The sequence below is a fragment of the Lissotriton vulgaris genome, chromosome 8, assembly GCF_964263255.1.
Source record: "Lissotriton vulgaris chromosome 8, aLisVul1.2, whole genome shotgun sequence".
Lineage (NCBI taxonomy): Eukaryota > Metazoa > Chordata > Amphibia > Caudata > Salamandridae > Lissotriton > Lissotriton vulgaris.
In genome coordinates this window covers 331,945,412-331,966,842 of record NC_141696.1, presented here as the reverse complement: position 1 = coordinate 331,966,842, position 21,431 = coordinate 331,945,412, and the positions used below count along the sequence as shown (strand labels likewise).

At 42.1% G+C, this 21,431-nt stretch overlaps 1 protein-coding gene across 1 annotated transcript in view; it reads left to right on the top strand.

Annotated features, from left to right (window-relative positions):
- NME7 (NME/NM23 family member 7) overlaps nt 1–21,431 on the top strand; it is an 835,246-nt gene that overhangs the window by 443,759 nt on the left and 370,056 nt on the right. Inside the window, exons 6-7 of the mRNA XM_086934088.1 lie at nt 1,834–2,041; nt 8,613–8,718. Coding sequence (XP_086790214.1) covers nt 1,834–2,041; nt 8,613–8,718 — 314 coding nt within the window. The remainder of the gene's footprint in view (nt 1–1,833; nt 2,042–8,612; nt 8,719–21,431) is intronic.

The following is a 21,431-nucleotide window of genomic DNA, read 5'->3' as shown; positions in this document are numbered from 1 at the left end:
TGAGAAGGGATGCTACACCAACTTGTTGGAGCTGAGGGCAGTTAACCTTGCTCTGAAATCTTTCTAGCTAGCAGTCAGGCCGGGCTCTCTTCTACTTCCGACGAACAAAATGTTATTAAAATGTGCTCTATTTACTATCTGAACAAGCAGAGGGCTACAAAGATCAACAAGACGTGAAGATGATACCCATGGTCCTGGATTGGACTTGTCAGTGGCGGGACGTAGATCTTCTTCAGATGTCCATTCTATCACATGAGTCTTCCGAGGAGGTTCGACCTTCTGTTCAGGATGTCAAGCAGAATCTTCCATCCCAGCCTTCCATTGCTGAACTTGTCTGCCCATCTCTTGAAGTGTCCCACAAAATGGACACTGACATTACTTGAAGATTGCATGGCTTCTGAGAGAGAGGCGAAGGGCCCTTCTACGCGGTCTTCAGTAGCATTCACATGGAAGAGATTCTGCATATGGGGTCTCAACAGTCAAGTTGACCCCAGAACATGGCAGGAAGAGACGCTATTGCCTTGTCTTTTTTTCTGACAAAACTGATGATTGCATGGCTTCTGAGAGAGAGGCGAAGGGCCCTTCTACGAGGTCTTCAGTAGCATTCACATGGAAGAGATTCTGCATATGGGGTCTCAACAGTCAAGTTGACCCCAGAACATGGCAGGAAGAGACGCTATTGGCATGTCTTTTTTTTCTGACAACATTTGATTTACAGTTTTTTTCTATTAGAGTGTATTTTGCCTCCACCACTTAGTACCATATAGAACCTTCTCTGGCATCTTTTCTCATAAGTCTATTGATTAAGATTTTGATGGAATGCCTTACAGAAATGTAGCCTCCAGTTAGAAACCCTCCAACTCCCTAAAAATCGAATGTGGTACTCTCCAAATTGACGTGACCTCCCTTTCAAGCAATGCCCCTTTTGTAGAAAGTTGCTTTTTTAGTGTCTAGTACATCTGCCAGAAATATGAATGAGCTTCAAGCTCTTTGTATTGATGAGCTGTACACATTTTCCATCATGACAGAGTGTAATTAAGAACAGCTTCTTTGTTTCTTCCGGAATTTGTTTCAGAAAATGAACATCTTGACACGTTGCTGCCCATGATGGCATAGTGCAGCCTTCCAGTGTTTTTTAAGGAGCAGGGTTGAATTTGACTGAGTATTGTTTTATACTGGGGCACCATTGTTAGTTTTTTTGTATGTAATATACACTGAGTGAAGTGGTGTTGCAAATGCACTCTTGATTTAAGCATTTTCGCTGAGTGGATTTTAAACGAGTTAGTAAATCTTGCCTATTTGTTTATGCATGTTTCATTATATTTTATTGGTTCGGGGAAACATTGCATTTTCTAAAAGCTTGTGTCTGGGATCTGGCACATTGACAGCAAAATTAACAATATTAATTAAAAGGCTCTAACCATAGTAAAATAACCTTGCATTAGAAGAACGTAACTTTTGCATTATTTTTTCTACCTTCTTTCCATAAGGTAAACTGTGGATTGCCGACGTTCTTTCAGGGCTTAACTGAAGGATATTATTATTTTCAACAATTTTGAGGAATTCTGTGCACCAGGAGGGTTGTTAATGAAACACATCGCATTGGTGCAACAGTGTCTGCTTCTTTAAGTGCACTTTTCAAAAAGATGATGCTTTCTAAAAGATAATTAGGAATTCCGAAGTTAATGCCTGTTTCTAATTTTAACCTAGGTATTGACACACAAATGAATATTGCAAACTCCTCGCACGGTAAAATAAAATATGACATGTATTATTACTCAGTCTGTGAAATTCCTTCACTCATTAAAATGAGACTATTTTTTCTGTTCTCAGTGATCTTACAAATTTCATGATCAGCGGCCCAATTATCGCGATGGAGCTTTTAGGAGACGAGTCAGTCTGTGCTTGGAGGAAGTTATTGGGCCCTACAAACTCCAGCACTGCTCGAAGTGAGGCACCAAACTCAATCAGAGCCAAATTTGGCACAGATGGCACCAAGAATGCTGCTCATGGATCTGATAGTGTGGCATCAGCCGCACGTGTAAGTATAGAATCGGTTTTTATTTTGTGTTGCAAATCGGATGTTTCCTAATTAAGTGAAATACATGGGGATCACAAATGAGTGAAATTGTGTGTAGGTTTGAAGGTCAGCAAGAAGAGTTCCTGTGTATTTACAATATATTCGCTACATTTTTAAATGTTACTTATGTTGTTATTCCCAAAGCATTTAGAAGCACAGAGATATTAGTCCACTTCGGACTGGTTACAATTTTCATTAACATATATGAGTCCATAGTCCGTCTTCACTGTTGAAGCCCCAGATGATGGTAGATGATAAGCCCATCCACTTTGGAAGATGATTAGATTCCTTAGAGTAGCTTCATCCACTCGCTTACTTTATTAGAGTTATATGAAAAAATCATTCAAATCTCAGATCAGAAAAAATATAATCTATAGAGAAACAGAAATTAAACATTCAAAATTTGATGAATTCGATATTCTATCTATATTGGTTAAAATTAATTTCTATTGCATATTTTCTTTCAGTTAATGTATGCCCATCCAGGGCTTGATTTCAAACAAATGAATTTAAATGATATGTGGTGCAACAAATATGTAGGCTTTGCAGTATAATTATATACTTCAAAATTAATGGGTTTATTATAACTATTTTAAGTGGTATGTGGTGATTATAATCCATTAGAGAAGGAGATTGGCATCATGCAGATATATATTTTTTGAAGACATTTTAAGATATTTCAAAATGGCCGCCATGATAATCAAGAATGTGCAAGCAACTCAATATGCAGTCTCTCGTTTATGTTTTAGTCCTATGCAGCTGCCCAATGTGATAGTCATTTAATACAAGGTGTAATGAAAAATATTGAAACTGACATTAAGAAAGTCCAAGTGGCTGAAACGGGTTTGTCGGTTTGTTGCAAGCAAACAATAAATATTGATAATCAGCTTGGGAGTGTGCAACGTTTCTTTGGAGTTGATCAAATATATATATTCCATTACTAAACTCTTTCCCCTAAATTCAACTATCCCTAAATATTCTCTTACCACCTAATACCCCTATCCACCTCTAAAATCTAAAAACACTGTTACAACCCAATGCCCTTAACCACCCCTAAATCCTAATAATACCCTTACCACCCAATACCCTTCCTCACCCCTAAACCTTAAAAAACATTCTTACCACCCAATACCTCTACCCACCCCTAAACTTTAAAAACATCCTTACCACCCAATACCCTTAAACACCCCTAAAACACACTTACCATCCAATACTGCTACCCACCCCATAATCCTAAAAACACCCTTACCACCCAATACCCTTACCCACCCTTAAACCAGTGCTAACTTTGTAAAAATATAAGTGCCAGGGCTGTCATCAGGAAACCTTTGAAACTTGCACCACTCATTGCCCCGGCCCTTGCTGCCGGTGGCAGTACAAACACAACTACGAACATTACACTCCTTCAATTCTGGCGCCTCAGACTATTCCAGGCCCCCAAAGCTATAAGAATGGCTTGGGAGGCCGGTATTAGTCATTTTGATGTATATTGAATTTATAAACAACTGTGTTTTTTAGAGATGAGCACAACAGCAAACAGAACACCTTCATGTGGCAGACTGTCATAAGACCCAGTTTTGGCAAATAAGTGACTGTGCCGAGCACCGGAAACCACCTGCTTAAATTAAGCACTGCCCTAAACCCTAGAAAACTATTACCATCCACTACCATTACCCACCCCAAACTCTAGAAACACCCTTACCACCCATTATCCTTAGGCACCCCTAAACCCTAAAAACACCCTTACCGCCCAATCCCCTTACCACCCAATACCCTTATACACCCATAAATCCTAAAAACACCCTTTTCCACCCAATACCTTTACCTACCCCATAAACCTTAAAATGCCTCTTCCCTAAATCCTTATATATATGGCTCTCACGATGTGATCAAGGCTTTACAAAGCCTAAACGCATTATTGGTCACAAAAAAATAAATAGTGAACACAGACCATGAGTGTGGGTGCCTGGTGTTTTAAAGAATGAACAGACAAACTATATATCTATATCTATATATTTGCCAAGCTTCTTCCTTTCGGGAGAAAAACAGGTCGCACTCCGGTGATGGTGTTCAAACTTAAATTAGTTTATTTCATTCGCTCCAAAACACACAAACGCGTTTCGATCTCCCCTGAGATCTGGATCACGGTAACGCCCTGTGTTTTTTTTACTACAGTTATTGAGTGTTGTCACTCTGACATCATTTCCTGTAGCTACTAAAACAGGACTTTATAGTACTTGTAGTGACATAAAAAACATAAATACAACACATTGCATTGAAACTTTTTTAACCCAAATCTTTGTGTACATTCCATAAATTCAAAGAGCGCAGCATCTCCAGAATCCCTTTTATATTTGAAAAGCTCAACCGAGGCCCCCAACACTTCTCTCTGAGAAACCCAAAAAACAAAGATTGTTTCTTCATCACCTCTCCTCCACTTTCTCTAATTTCAATTTTAACATTGTGGTGGTATATTGCAGTTTAAGGAAATTGGTTCTAATCTTGCTTACAATTTCTGTCAGTCTCCATTGCCTCTCCATCATTTTGATTCTCTCAGTGACTGTCATTAAAAAGGAGAACAAGACCTTGCACAGGTCAGTCCAGACCAGATTAATCTCAACTGTGATAGTATCATCTTGTACTGTAATGCACAATTCCTTAATCATACTCATTAAATCTGAGGGGGATGCATGCTGGGATTCAACAAAGGCACTAACCTCTCACGTGTTCTCTGTGTATTGATCAATTTAAATTGCTCAATTGTTCTCATGTTGCCTCCAAAGCCTAGATGCCCTCCCCAATACCCCTCCGCCCTGAGCAATTATAGTCTGCTTCTAGAATTATTGAAGCAAAGATGCCTTAACAGGCCATGTGATGGTTTGTGACCATCTAGGGGAAGACGATCCAGGTATTCCACCTGCACTCAATGGGTACAGACCATGAGAAAATCTTTCTGTGTTTGGGCTCCTGATGTTCTCCAGTGGACCTTTTAAGTGACCTTTTTTTGTTGTTACATTTTGTCAGAACTATACAGCCAACATACAAAAGCTGATGGGTGGAATGCTTGCAAATAGTCTAAACCACTGGCAAACCCTGGGTAGCATTCCAACACATCGTTTTTAATCCACTGTGCCACTCTAGAGAGAGAATCATACTGTGGTTATCTACATACTGGCATGATAAATGCCACCTAAAAGCAAACTTAGAAAGGGGCATAACTATAATTCAACTCCTCGATGAAAAATTGCACATAATGGATTTTAAATGAGGACAAAGAAGGACAATACTCAACACTGTCTATTTAGGGACTCCTTAGATCTGGGGTATTCAAACTGGGGGCGGGCCTAGGGGGGCCTCAAGTGATCCAAGTGGGGGCGCCAGGCTCTGACCAAAAGGAGCATTATGCTGATAACAGTACTTTGTTTTCAGCAGAAAAAAATGAGTGGCAGTAAGCCGCTCTGTAATGGGACTTCACTAACCACTTTTGTCATTTATATTCTGGCTGGGAGAAGGTGTTTAAAGGAAAGGGACTCCAAATATTCTTCAAGACCCCACGCCTATTTCTAATGATCACACTGTGGATATTTTTACACCTTAGTAAGTATGTTTGGCAATAATGTATTTGATTGCATTTGTAAAACGGTAACTAAACTTGACTGCAATGTTTAAATAAGTCTATACATATTTAAACATTGCCAATTTATTAGAGTGATTGTAAACAATTGACGGGAGGCCCCTGTGATTTTTTTCCCCGAATAGCGGGGCACGGCCTTAAAAAGTTTGAAGACCTTTGCACTAGATCCTTATAAACGACAGTGTGGCAGTATGACCACATAGTAAGGTACTATCTTGGTCTGTGATAAAGGTTCCTTATCGCATTATCCTTACTTCATGAGTGTCTATATTACCAGAACACATTTTTTGTTAAGCTCCAGTGCTTACACATGTGCAACTTTTGCCCATTCATAAATTTCTAAATTTAAGCCATAAAAATCTATATCTGCAAGTTCCATTGTCTACACCTATTATTGTGTACTTAGTACTACTCACAAACAGTGGATCTGATTAGTTAATGCAAACATTAATTTTCACTTTTTTATTACCTTTTCCTTACCGATCGAAAGCATGTTTTCATGTGAAGAACCCCTCTCCCATATATTGCCTTAAAATAGAGTTTAAAGAAGACACCTACTACAGTAGGGGTCTCCAACCTTTTCTGTAATAGGAACTACTTTTGTTCAATGGAAATTTTCACAAGCTACTAATATTATTAGTGCTGTAATAGTGCTGTAATAGGGACCGTAACTGACAAGATTACATTAATACACGATTACCATCACTGACCTCCTTACTTCATCAGGCACTGTTGCTAGCGTTAATATAGAACATGCTTTGTCAATGTGGAATGCCTCTCCATACTAATACATACCAACTACAGCTGCAGTGGCCCTGGCGCCAAGGTAAAAATATTAGTAATAAGCCTCCCCTATACTCCATGACACATCACTCAATTATCCAGCTTTATGTATATTTTTGAAATTCAACCATTTTTTCTCCAAACATCAGGTTATGACTTCTGAAAATACACACATTTTAAACTCAAATTCGTGCTTTTAATTCTTGATATACAAATATTAATTCAATTGAGCATAAGCATTTAATTTTGTAGAATGAGCTGCACACAGGAGAGCTACTTTTAGGTAGCTGGTAAGCTACTAGTAGCTCACAAGCTTCTCATTGGAGGAGCCTGTACTACACCTTTTGAACCTACTTTCTGTAGTTGCAGTTGTTGATGTGTGTTATACTTGATGGGTGATCATTGGAAATGAGTGGTAAAATTGGATAAAGCTTATCGTGGCTCTCTGCAGCTCGAAATATAACCTCTGAATCAAATATCTGATGAGTCTAAATTTATGAATCAAGATCATGGATTTCCCTGAGATTATTCCACCCTTTGCTGATGAAAGTTCATTTTGCAAGTACAGACATTATTGTTAATTGAGTCCATATGTCGTAAACCAACCAGTAGCAGCCTGTGTCAGAGAAGGGCGGGGCGGGGACGACAAACAACCAAAAAGAATGGGGAAAAATAACTTACCTGCAGCCTGCCACATCGCCGACTTCTGCTTCTCTTGTATCTCCACTGAAGGCACAGGCTCCCCTGCGGCCAATCCTGAATCTCCTCTCATGCATGAGAGCAGTTTACGGATTGGCTGGAGCACTGATAAGTTGTGCTCCCAGGAGACTGGGAGCCTGTGCTTTGCTGACTCCAACCCAGCAATGCAGCTCGGATTGGAGAGAGCTTCAGTGCGCATGACGGTTTGGCAAGCCTGAGACAGCCGGTCAAACAGTCAATTTGCAATGTGCAGTGATAGCAGTGCAACCACTCCCCATCCATGCCTGTCACCCCGCCGGCCGCGCCACCAAGATTCATCCGGGAAACCAAATAAAGCACTAATGACCCTGGGTTTTTTATCGTTTTTTTATTTTTTACATTCCCGGCTTGGGGGGGGGGGGGGTTGGTAATTATGTGTTGTTCATTGAGCTGTGAGTGTATAATTTTGAGTCGAAGAAATGTGGGTTGAGGGGTTTTCTAATTACTTGCGCATCTTCTGTTCGGTAAACGTGAAGGGAAACATCTATTACAACACAGGCATTACTTTGTTGTGCCTTTACAACGCAGTCAGTACCACGACTGCGACGTTACCACGAGTTCCATTACAACGCATGCCATTACAACGACTTGCTTTAGGGAATGTGGTGTTGGACTGGTGTTGGAATAGTTATTCAAACTATATCAAAATCCAGCGCTTTCCTAAAGCAAGTTCTTGTAATGACTTGCGTTGTAATGGAACTCGTGGTAACGACACAGTCGTGGTATTGACTGCGTTGTTAAGCCACGCATAGTGCATCGTTTTTGCATGCGTAGTAAGAGATGCTATTCAGACATGAACATTGGCGGATAAAAAGGAGGTGGTGTTGGTGGCTATGTTGCTTGATTAAGGTTTTGTAGCTAGCATGGATTCTGTAAAATGTGTTCTGTTGTATGTTTGTGTGTGATGTTCCTTCGTGGAAAGTCTGTATGTAGGCGGTATAGGCAAAAGGCAGCAGGGCTTTGCGCAAGAATCAAAGGGAAATATACAGTTGGCGTGTGATTAAAAGGGTGGCTGCTTCCTAAGAGCAAACAGGGGATGTTACTGCACCATGATGTAGTGTGTCTTCAGCTCTTTCCTACGTTGGGGCAGGGTTGGGGCAGTTCTGATGCCGATGCAGTCTAGTGCTGTTGGGCCCAGTAGTAGCATATGGTGTATCTGGACTTTGTGCATGAATTTTGAGCGTCAGCCTGGTAATTTCTGTTAAATGGTTGCTTGTGTTTTATCATTTGTCAAATAGTTTGCAGATTATTGTGTGCCGAAAAACAGAATACATATATTACTACTGGATACTTGAGTAATATGAATATACTAAAAGCTCAGCATCAGATATTTCAGATTTTCTCATAAACACAATTTTCTCTTTGACTTGCTCGCAGGAGCTGGAGTTCTTCTTCCCTACAAGTGGAGGCTGCGGACCCCCCAACACAGCCAAATACACCGACTGCACCTGCTGCATCATTAAACCTCATGCTGTGTCTGACAGTAAGCATTTGCCTGCCCGCGATAGGGTACCTGCGACAAAAGCATTGCTTGTTTTCTAGAGTAGTTTGCTTACTTTGAGAAAATAGTGCCTGTGTTGATAAGCACCTTATTGTGCAAATCCGTTTTCTTTGAAGCAGTGCCCACTCTAGGAAATTAGATTTCCACTGCTCCCCCGCCACTTACCCCTCTCTGGCTTTACCTTTTACACACTAACGTAACTGGAATATGAAGACTAGCACTTATGTTTGGTTTATTTTCTACATAAAGCTCCTTAAGAATATTTTTAGCTCGCGGAGAAAGAAAGTGTATTTAAGGTTTTGACGAGCTAAAATGTATGTTGCATAACTGGTAGGAGATTAAGCCTTTGCAGCTTGCAAACTGTGTGATCTTGTTCCAGCTGCTCCAGGATTAGCGACATTTTTGTAAAATTCCAAAGTCTAAGATTTATGGATTGAAGCTGCAACTTTAATATTTCACAGATTACACATCTAAATGTTAACGTCCGTTATTTGTTTTAAACAACCAATTTTGCATCTGATAATGTAATTGACTGCAACTTTTTTTAGCCCTCTTATCTTAGAGATCAGTATATAAAAGAAAACACCCTTGGCAATTGAATTAAAAGTATTAAGATGCGTGATCTTATTCATATCTTTTCTAAAGGTTGCCTCTCTGCTTACTAGCTTTATTCTCCGCGTGAAAGCAGAGAAAGAAGGAGTTAGTTGGTGGAACAAGGGCAGCTGTAAGTGCTTCGAAATCTGCACCTATCGTGCACTACTGTCAATACAAAAACTGCTGTATTCATTTCATGGGGCTGTATTGTCAACCGGTGATATGATGGCTTGTCTGCACATAGCCTATTGTCCTACCTAGCAACTCTAATCCCTGCCACCTATTCCATGCGTTAAATGAACCAGCCACTCACCTGTGTTTCCTCTGAATTTAAATACAACAGACTGGTGTTGAGAATTACTACTTACTCCTCATAGCATTGTTGAAAAGTGCACATCATGAAATAAAACAATGAAAAGCCACTGGATCTAATTCTCTAAATTCAGAGTGCTGCAAGGCTGCATTGGATATTGCTCATGCACCCTTTTAAATTATTTTCCTAATTTGTTCGATTCTAAGAAGGGTTTAGCCTATCCATTATGGTGCTAATGTATGGAAACCAATAGCGCACATTCACTGATTGCGGACATCTTAAGCCCTGGGCTCAAAGCTAAAGATATGTAAAGCTCTTTGGCTTTCTAGTATTGCCGTGGTAGTGCTCCACTAAGGGCACACTAATGGGGCTCGGGTATAGGACCTCCAGTTGGCTGGGTGACCTGTATACCTTGACTTCAGGGGGGCGATGAGCACCACAGTCTCGACCCTGAAACCGCTGGGCACCTTGTTAAGGCTGGATTGGCTGACAGCATGAGGCAAGGTCACCTGGGGAATGTGATCTGATGGTTGACTGCGGGGGCCAGAGTAAGGTTTGACCCAAGCCCCCAACATGGTATCCATAGGTTCCTTACTGAAAGGCAAGAGGGGCTCAGAGGATGTTGGCCCCAGCTGAGGGCTTCTGTTAGGACATTGGTCTTGATCTCCAAGGTGGGGAATTGAAAGACAAGGACTTCGGTTGCCCTAAGCATCACCATAGCATAAGAAGCTCTCTCTTCAGTGGCAGGACAAGTGGGTGAGAATAGGCCGAACTCAGGGGAGGTATCACGGTCACAACAGCATGTTGTATTTTGTCATGCCACTTTGCTATGAGGTATGGCTGTGCACTCTTATCACCGATTTTATAATAATTGTCCAGATCCATGCCAAACAAGGATTGCAGGGAATGTGTTCTCCTTTGTGGAGGTGGCATGTCGAGTGGTAATAGGAGGGGCCGGGTAGGCCTCAGTCTATGTCAAACTAGCATTAACTCAAAGTCTGAAAGGACAAAGGTTACCTCGTCTTCAGCATCGAAATCCAGGAACTGGTGTGGACCGTGACACCGAAGGTAGATTCGAAACTGGAGCTGAAGGGGGCGAAATGATAGGTCCAGAGGGTCCAACTGGCACTGAGGGGTAAAACCCTGTCATATTCCAGATGGAGGTCTTTTGAGTGCCCTGGGGCCTGAAGGCCTGCCATAGGCAGTCAGCAGGGATCTGAAGAATCGGAGCATGCCCTGTGGAGCTATTCAATATGTTTGATACGCTTCGACGTCAATGCACTTTGGGAGCAAGATTGAGATGTATTGTCCTGCCATCATGCCTTCTCAGGAGAATGTGAGTGACGGAAAAGGGCTTCGATTTTCTTTGTGTATTTTTTTTATCTTACCTGCCTACTTTGATCGAGACCAAGACTAACTTCTAAAAAGGCTGGATTGGAACCAGGGCCAAACATTTGACCGATACTGGTCTCGTGGAGGCTTTCAGTGCTTGACGATGTTGAGTTTCGCCTCGTGGCCTTGTATGGTCTTTAGGTTCATAAACGCACATTCACTGTCATGATTTGACCCTAGGCACCACAGTTAAATCTGATGAGCATCTTTCATGGACATATGTTTGCATCTGTCCTCACAGGGTTAAGAACCTGTAATTTTGCCAGGTGACATTTCCCTTGCACACTGGTTTTGTCACATTTTATGAGGTAGGCATGTCTGTGAGAATTGTGAGGTCGCCCTGGATTTGCATCTGTCCTCACAGGGTTAAGAACCTGTAATTTTGCCAGGTGACATTTCCCTTGCACACTGGTTTTGTCCCATTTTATGAGGTAGGGATGTCTCTGAGAATTGTGAGGTCGCCCTGGATTCGCTTCTGGTGGGGCGAAAAGAAAGGAAAGGATTGGAACACACATGCGGGGCATCTATATTTCAGAGCGAAATGGCATCAGTGTGCAGCCATATGGGGCCGCCTACTTGTGCGCAGAGTTACTACTGAAACGTTTCTGGATCCGGTGCGACAGTTGGGAAATATTCAAAGGAAAATGTGGCTATCTTCTCTGTCAGAAGTGCAGATACCATAAAACACCACATTTCTGGCAGAGATCAGGATAACAATTCAGTTAAACAGGTTTCTGATAAATACTTATAAAGGCCGATTCCTCAAGTTAGGATATCTCTCCGGTGCCAGACTGGATCTGCAGTTTTTCATTGCAGTGCTCCCACACACTGCATCAGGCGTTGTGCTGCTCCGTATAGGCTCCCTGCCGTCGCAGAAGTGACGGAACAGAGCTGTATATAAATGCCAGCCCTGCATGCTGACATTGGTTCCTTTCTTTTTGTTCCTTCTGACAACTTACAAACTTTTCAGTGTGCTAGGAAGCAATGTCCCCACCGAAAATGACTGGATTCCAGCTGTGCTGTGACTGCAGGAAGCAGAGATTACACTTCTATCCAGGCTGCATGATTGACCCTAGTTCCCAATGCCGAAACCACCGTCGCCAGTGGATAACCCAGTGCCAACACCCATGTCGTATCCCGAACTGATATCGACCCGAGCTTGATCGATGTAGCTCTATCAAATTACAGAAGCGTAACTGCTTGCCATGCAGCCTGACTCTAACCCTGGGCCACTACCATGTTGCAGCTCTTAGCTAAGGCTCTATTATCTTTATGGTTCTGACTTTGGTTATATGCCAGAGCATGGTGTTGATGATGGTGAGAAGGATGGCTTGCTCTGTCTCATTGTGCTGATAACGCCTTATACCTTATGTTGGATTTGGCCTTTTCTGCAGTCTCATCCCCAGACTTTTTACCTTTACCTTCCTGTTTTCTGATCCCGTTTTGTTGCCTTGTAGGACTTTGCATGGTTTACTACTGCTAACCAGTGCTAGTGCTCTTTGTTTAAACATAGTAAAATTGGCTTACATCCAAACAGCACATTTACTTGTAAGTCCTTAGTAAGTTGGTACTACTTATACCCAGAGCCTGTAAATTAAATGTTACGAGTAGGCCTGCAGCACCGATTGTGCCATCCACTTAAGTAGCTCTTTTAAACATGTCTCAGGTCTGTCATTGCAGCCTGTGTGTGCAGTTTTAAAAGCCATTTAGATGTGGCAAAATAAACCTTTTGCCTGGTCTAAACCTTCCTTTTTAATGCATATAAGTCACCTCTCGGGTAGGCCCTTAACAGCCCAGAAGACAGGGTGCAGTACATTTTAAAAAGGTGGACATGTACTTTTAAGTTTCACATGTCCTAGTAAGGAAAAACTCTTAAATTCGTTTTCCACTACTGCAAGGCTTACTTCTCCCATAGAATAACATTGGATTTCATTATTACAGTTAATAAGTGCTAACTTTCAATTGGAAGCAAGTAGGAATATTGACTTTGGTGTCTAAAGAATTGTAATTTAAAACCCTCTGGAATGGTAAAGTCGATTTTGAAGTCACAATTCTAAACAAGCATTTGCAAAGCAATAGGTCTCACATTTGCTAGAGTTTGAGCCATTGGCATTGTAAATTACAATGCTTTTTATTTATATGTGGGTCTTGAAAACAAATAAATAAAAGGCATTGTCATTACAATGCCATTAGCTTAAACTCTGGCAAATGCGAGACCTATTGCATTGCAAATGCTTGTTAAATTATACTTTACCAAAACAGTTGGTGGAGATCGGTGTCATCTGTTCTATGCATTTGGTTAAATTTATGCAGTTTTGAAAATGTATTCAATAGGAGCGCTCAGAAGTAGGAATGCAATGTTTCTTTTAGTTTTTTTGACAGAATTACAGTTTTTATGCTCTAAAATGTGTGTGTGCTAGTTAATGTACGCTCTTTTTATTTACTATGAGTGTTCCAAATGGTGATGCCGATGATGCCAAAATGCTGCTGTAGCGTTAGTGCTAAGGATACAGCTGAAATATCTGCTGCAACCTTGGGTGTCAAGCGAGTGCAGGCTTTTAGTCACATTGGCCTCCCAAAAGAACATGAGGTGGGTGGCAGGAGTGGTAGCACATAGTGGCGCAGTAGTGCCACTGCTGCAGCTCATTGGGCAGGGAACGGGAAAAGGAGTTCCCTAAATGCAATCAACATCAGCAACGAAAGGATAAAATTCAACCACTCGCAACACTGAGACCAAAATGCTCCTGGTTGGGACAAACATACGAATAGGGAGGAAAGCCATGCAATCAAGAGGAGACAACTGAGATGGGCAACAAAGCCATCCGATCATGAGCAAGGGATGACTCAAATCCCATCCTGTGTATATTGGAAACAACAATTCTGGCAAACTTACTACTTTGGCTGTCTGTAGCGGAGACATACAAATGGTAAGGGAGTTGGAAACAAATCACAAGAGGCAAACTGGAGGCTACACTGGAAAAACATGCAATAAAACGGAGTTTGGCAAGGGGAAGAGTTGTAGACTCAACTGGACAGAAAGTGGAGAATAGGCCCCTCTTACAAAAGAGAAAAAAGGAAGCAGTGGTGAATGGAAATAATGGGAATACAGAGAGGAAAAGTTGAAAGCACGTTTATTTGAAATCCGGGAGGATGGATAGGGATGAAAAAAGAGGGGTTTCAATAGAATGAAAATAGAAAGTGCAGTTTATATTTCAATCGGATGGAGCACCTGAGGAAACACATTTCTTCAAAAGTGCAATCCCCAGGCTGGGTTCCTCATCATGGCATATGCCATAAATAGTGAAAATGAGGAATCTGCTCAACAAGGCGTCATTGTTGCAACTGGTTTTAGCAGGTTTGTTCACATACAAAAAAATGCACCCACCATAGTACAGTAATTCTTTCCTGGCATCCATGTTTCGCAAACATTCAAGATGGCAAGGATTCAATACTACATGTAAAGCTAAAGGTTCTCAAGCAATGACTTTAAGGAGGAAGGCGAAGAAGAAAAAGCTGCAGAAGAAGATGAGGAGGAGACGACATATTCATATAAAAGGCACGAGGCACAAAGTTGAAGGAAGTGCTACCCCAACTGTGTTCAATCTGGCACAGGAGTGTACAGATGCCTTGGCAGACACAGCGTTAATATTATTTTCTTAGTTTGGGCTCTTGAGTTAGAGAACCAATCAGATGCCTCTCACTTCAGCTATTTAGTTCAATGTTTTGAAACCGTTGGACCTAAACCCAATAGGCCAAATGGGTTAGGAAGAGGGCTGTAATTGATGTTCCTGGTGTGGTCATCATAATCAATACATTAATGTTAAAAATGTAAATATTGATTCATCAACACCACCGAGCTTAGTTTACTAAAGTTAAGCAATCTGATGGTTGATAGCATTACTCAGTGCACACATGTGGGTGATGTAGGTCAAGCCTACTGGTCTTAAAGCACATCCACATGCTATGGCTTTATAGCAAGCACTAGGCAAGAACATGGTCCTGAAGCACTCTGGTAGACATAACTATTTGAGTATATTGAAATGAGCTAGGCCTCGCGTTATCAGGTACCGAACAGAACAGTAAAATTAATCTGGTCACCTTTTCTCGAACCCCACAATAAACATCTTTGTGGACAATGTGCACACTGAGCTTCAGAGGATATTGTTTGCCCATTTCTGTGGCGTACTGAAAGCCTGTTCGGATTTTACTGTTTGGTACTACATGTGACAGAGGCCTAGGTTCAACTATATGTAAACTTAAGATCAGATGTACTGCAGGAAAGGAAACTAGATGTGTCTCAAAAAGAGGAAGCAACAACAAAACGAGCCAAGGCTTAAAACAAATACACCAAACAATTCATAAAAAAGGCGGTAGATTGTTTTTGTACAAGATAAATAATTCAGGTGACATCTCTGAAACTCATCTATAACCATTAACCAATTTTTCCCATATGTAGGTACAAATTGTCCAAATTATTTCGAGGTACATTCTGAAGAATGTCATTTGATAATGTTGCGTCTATCTGAACGAGACCTATTGCATTGCAAATGCTTGTTAATTTAGGTAAAAGTACAAAAGTGGTTCCCTGAGAATCATTAGAGGACGATTCATACCTTTTTGAAACCCAAGTTCAATGCACAGATGGCAAATGGGGGTAATCAGTGCCATGAGTGGGATGACAAAAGTGGGCTACGCTCTAGAGGAGCGTGGCCAAAAGACATGAACCGAGGAATCCTAGACAAGAGTGGTGGCCTACTTAATTCAGAACATGGCCTAAAACATGTAATGTAGAATACAGTGTTTGCCACAGTGTGTACCACCTGACCAGAATGTGGGTGCATCTGGTTGCTAGTTTTTGGTAGAACATCCAAACATATCTGTCGGAGATTTTTTAAATGCTTTATTTTCCAAGAAATTTCGCAAATTATGATGAAAATTGTGTTTAATTACATGAAATTGATTTCAGGTTATCCCACGTAAAAACTTAACACAAAGTTATAGCTGCACTGAAATGTCACATTGGCTCACGGGGAAAATGCTTCACATTTTCTCCTTGAACCAAAAGATTGTACATTTTAAGAAATTTGCTTATCGGGAACTTTGCCGGCTTAATAAAAATTTCGCACTGTCCTATAGTCCCACAGCAACAGACACGCAGACCTGAAATACGCCAGATCTGGTTGCTTCAATTCCAACAATGTGAGATTCTGAACAATTCTAAAACTGGAGATTGTAATTTAAACTTTAGAAAGCTCTGCGATAAATACGTACACTCTTTTCTGCCCGCATCTCTCTTTCTGAAGTCCCTTCACCTGCCTGTCTCACACTTCTTTTTCTTACTCTTTTCACGTCCTCCAACTCGCCATCACTCCTCCCCTCACACCTAACAAGCGTCTGGCTGTAAGCACAGCATTTTAATTTCCTTTGGCTTTGTCAATATTTCGACAGCTGTGTACCTCCTTCAAACACTTTACCATGGATTTGTAATTGTGATGGTCAAATACGTGGCCATCTTGTGCGCTCTGCATAGAGGTCTAGGACCCGAATGAGCATGCAGTTAGTTTGTCACTGGGCCACCAAGCTGTTCACTGTCACACACCTGCTGTGCCTTCAGCCTCAACCCTTCAGCTCTCAATTGTGTTCAGTCCTAAAGATCCACTGAAGGAGATTCAGCACCGGAAAGGAAGAACTGGAGCTGTAGGAGGAGAAGAAAGGTGAGGAAGAAAAGGTTATGAAGAGTTTGGCAGGAGGGGGGGAGGCTGTAAAGGAAAGAGAGGAAAGTTTAGCTGAAAGGAGAGGAAGGTGAGCTGGTAAAGGAGGGAGAGTAGGGCTGAAACTGAAAAAGGGAAAAAAAGTAGAGCTGGAGGGGAGCTGTGCAGAGTGGAGAGAAGGGAGGTGCAGGGAAGGGTGACTTGGGAGTACAGGATGAAGCAGGTGCAAGGGAGCTTAATTAAAAGGTTGGAAAAAAAGGCCCAGGGCAGAGGAGTAAGAGTGAAGCTAGAGTGGAAGAAGGGGACTAGGCAATGCTCTATTTGCGCTGAGGGAGGGGGAGCAGGTAATCGGAGCAATGGTGATTGTGGAGAGGAGGTGTGTGCGACATGCGTCCATCTGCTGCGCCATTCTGCTTGGTAGGTCATTTTATGCGTAGCTTTGTTGTTACCTGTAGTCTCAGAGCTCACAGATCCAGCAGCCCTCACAAGCTTAATGCTTCTCGGGATATATGAACGCTTTTTCAATAAATATACGCATCCTCGCAGGGTCTGGCAGTAATTGCGCAAACCACGTACTCACTCCGTGTACACAAACAACATGTGCTTTCGTTTTAAGGGGCTGTGGAGTTCAGTCAGAGAAGTGGCTTGGCTGGAGATAACTTATGAAAGGCAGGAGCACAGTCAAGTACTCATTTGCCGCTTCCACTCAGTTCTGGTGCACTGGGACTGTGCTGCTGCCCACAATCTCCTACATAGATGCCACGAGTGACATGAGAAAGGGAGTTTAGCTAAACTACGCAAAGTACAGCACCAGACTGGGATTGAGGGTTTACAGCGGTGTTCCCGAGCAAGAACAAGCAGGGCAATGGCTTTTGCAAGCACAGGAGGACAACACCTTGATGGCTAGAGCAGCCTACGCTCGGTTCCGTAGTGAAATGGCACTTGGACATGCAGAGATCGCGCTTGATGCATCTCCTAGACCGAGCTTGTCATGAGCCACCGATGGAAGAGAGTGCCTCACTCACATTGGTGGTTCAGAGAGTAGCCACGGTGCTAGAGTTTCAACTGCTCACCCTTGACACTAAAGCACATGCTTTGGCTGAAATGTTTCAGCTGAGCTCAGCAGCATCTGAGCACCTCTGTTTAATGATGTCCTCATAGATACTCTGCTAGCTACATGTTTTAGACCATGTCCTTGCCCACATGTGAGCAGACAGGGGACCAGATTTTACAGAACCGCGCTTTGTGACTTGGACATTCTCACAAAGCACCTCACTCCAGAGAGCCTCATTGTGCTTCCCTCGAACAGTAAAGAGAATCATAATTCGTCTCCCACCACTTAGGCGTCCGTAGGACAGACAATATATGATGGTCAAGATGTGCCCAAATATGATTTCCGTGCAGGTTTGCATACCACAGATTCCCTTGACAGTGTGGTTGGTACTAGTGTTATACTTTGTTGACCAGCCTGGATGAATTCCACTGAGTTCTCCAATGATGTCCAGATTTTGCGGATGGTCATGCACATTAATGGGTTCTGCCTCTTCAGTGAGAAGATGGACTCCACTTTTAAACGCTTAAAAGACAATAGAGTTAAGTTACAGTGTGTTCCCGGGGGCTGTTGATCCCTGCCAAACAATTCCCACACAAGTATCAGACTTTTTGGAGTTGCTCCAGAGGGCTAGTTTATAGAGAGGCAGCCTTCCCAACCAGTGATGCAACAGAATGTCCTGTCTCATCAGGGCAGCGAAGATAGGTTCACCAGCCAACGTGCAAGCCGGTCGGGACACCAGTCTTTAGTTCACCCTCAGCAGCGCATGCCCACCTAGTGGGGGACAGGATCTGGCACTGTCTCCCAGGATGGTGATCAAGCACATATGACAAATGGCTTATGCATGTTATTCAAGGAGGTTAGGCCGTACCTTTTCTTTTCTCCCCGCCCAATGTCCCTCCAGCCTCAGAATGAATTTCAGAAAGGTATCTGTCCATCCTGCTACAGGATCTATGCCTGTTGTTCTCCACAAGTGCCATAGAGAGTATACCAAACTCGGATAACAGTGGGGATTGTTACTCCTCGTCCCGAAAAAGGATAAGGTCCTTAGGCCTGTTGTTGGAAATGACAATCTTTTAGTTGGTATTTGTCCAGGTTTTAGCCAGAACTGTTTCTATTGGGGTGTTTTTTGCTTTAGGACTCTGCTCTCCTGCTAACCAGTAGTAAATGGCTGTGCGCTCCCTTGAAACGCACTGAAATTGGCTTACCCCTGATTTTCACATTTAATTTACTTGTAAGTGCTTAGAATATTTATTAAATGAGTCCACGGCCTGAAAATTAATGCTACCAGTGGACTGCAACACTAATTATTCCTCCCACTATTGTAGCACTTTAAAGCATTTCTCCATGCCTGCCACATCAGCCTGGCTATGCAGTTCTTAAACTGTCATTTCATCCTGTCAATATCCCCTTTTTGACAGGCTATAACCTTTCTTTTAAAATATTTTTAAGTTACCCCTAAGGTAGACCTTATGCCCAATAAGGCAGGGTGCATGGTTTGTACTCTTAGAACTGGCAGAAATGAATGTTACGGGTGTTCTGAGAGTGAAACTGCCCCTAAAATTCATTTCACTGTGGCAAGGTTAGCTTCCTCATAGGAAACACTGGATTACATTATAACACCTTATAATAATAATTTTAGGTTAGAAGCAGCTAAAAATATATTCAATTACATGTTATTGGCTATTCAAAATCCAATTTAATTGTGAAATAGAATTTTGTCTAACTTTGCTTTCTAAAGCCTCTAAAGGCCTTCCCGTAAGTATTCGAACTGTCATCTGTCAGATAATGCCTCCCATGTCATGATGTGTAAACTGCTCCCAGGACTGGGGAAAAAGGCCTTTGGGGTGTTGTCCTGTCAGCTGCCATAGCCCATGCGTTTCTCTCTAAAAGTCAACAAAAATATTTGTTGTACACCTGTAATAAATTGCAAACCTTGGAGCAGAAAATCTCAAGATTGCTGCTGCGCTTCGTTACACCTTCAGCTAAGCTACATTTAGATAAAAAGTGACAGGTTTCCATGTGTTTGGTATTAACTTTCATTCTTTACTTTACCACACATTTCCGTTCTGCACCACATAAATAAATAACAAGCCACATAATTCAACTCAACAACACAACACAACACAAACTTCCAAACCACGCCACAAAATTCCACATCATTCCACAAAATTCAACAGCATACCATATCATTATACTCCCCTACATACCACTCCACTATGCAAAATACCAATCCATATATTTACACTCCACACTCAATATTGCATAATTACTATCCACATCATTCCACTGTCCAGCATGCCACAACATTTCACTACACAAATCCACACCACAGTTTTTGTCTCTGTATTCTGTACAGCTCTCACCCCTATCTATCCACCATACCACAGTATTCCAGTACACAAATCCACTCCACACCACACAATTCCAGAACTAACAATTCCAATCCAACCCTCATAATTCCACTCCACACCACATACATTTACTCCACTCCAAACCAAAACACATGGGTAAAAGACATTGTCATTTACAACGCCAATAGATCTAACTCTAACAAATGAGAGACCTCTTGCATTACAAATGCTTGTGTTTTTTTTAGGTCTTGCATGCGCTCTGTTGCAGGAAGTATTATTTGCTTAGAATGGGCTTAGAGTATTCCCATTGAGTGCCATTGGTTGGGTTCATTGTCACTCTCATTTGCTTACTTCTTATTTGTTAGCTTAAGCAGGCTTTCCTTTCTCGGTATGTTTGTCAAAGCCTGGAGCATGGGTGCATTAATTGTATTCTTCCATTGCTCATTTTTAAGCCTCTACTTTTCTCTTTTTGTTAAAGCAATCCACAAGAGTGTTCGTTTTCTCCAGCTGTCTCAGTAGTTTGCTGCTCTTTCCAGTCTGCACTCTGTATTGCACTCAATCTTGCCTATGTGCTGTTCCCATGCCCTCTTTTGTTTATCTCTTACTAATTTACCCGCCCCGCGTTGCTCTCCCTCCCCGTTAGTTTTCCTCCCTTCCCACACACTCTGTGCGGCTCCCCCCACTTGTGCCCTCTGCGTTGCTTCTCCCTGCATTCCTGGTGCTTTCCTCAGTCCCCATCCTCTGTGATTCTGCCCCTACCCTCCATATTGCTTCCACCACATCCTGAACCCCTCCACGTTCAACTTTGCTGTTCCTCGCCCTTGTTTTTCATGTTGTGTTTCATGGCCAGAGAAGCTGAGGAAATTTGGAGCTACATAGCTAGGGAGTCAATGACCAACACAACCTTTGGATCAACTTCTCCTGGGAACAAATACTGCAGAACCGCTTTTAAAGGAGTGCAGTAGCACCAAGATCCTGGGGACCTTCAATTCTGGCCTATTGGGTCACAGTTGAGGAGGCCAGGCTCTTCGCTTCCTTCGACTGAAGTGCCCAACTCACTCCTCTGACACGTAACACCAGCTGTACTCCTGCACTCTTAGAGATGCTGCACAGTGAGTGCAACAATTATAAGTTGTGGAAATATTATTGGAGTCAGGGATCTATTACCAACACTAGATTTAAATAACCTGTAAATTCGGTCTTCTGCTTATTTCCGAAGAGGGTGTAACTGGCAAGATGAGTGTTTCACAAATATTTGTGCTTTTGGCAGTTAGTTTGCA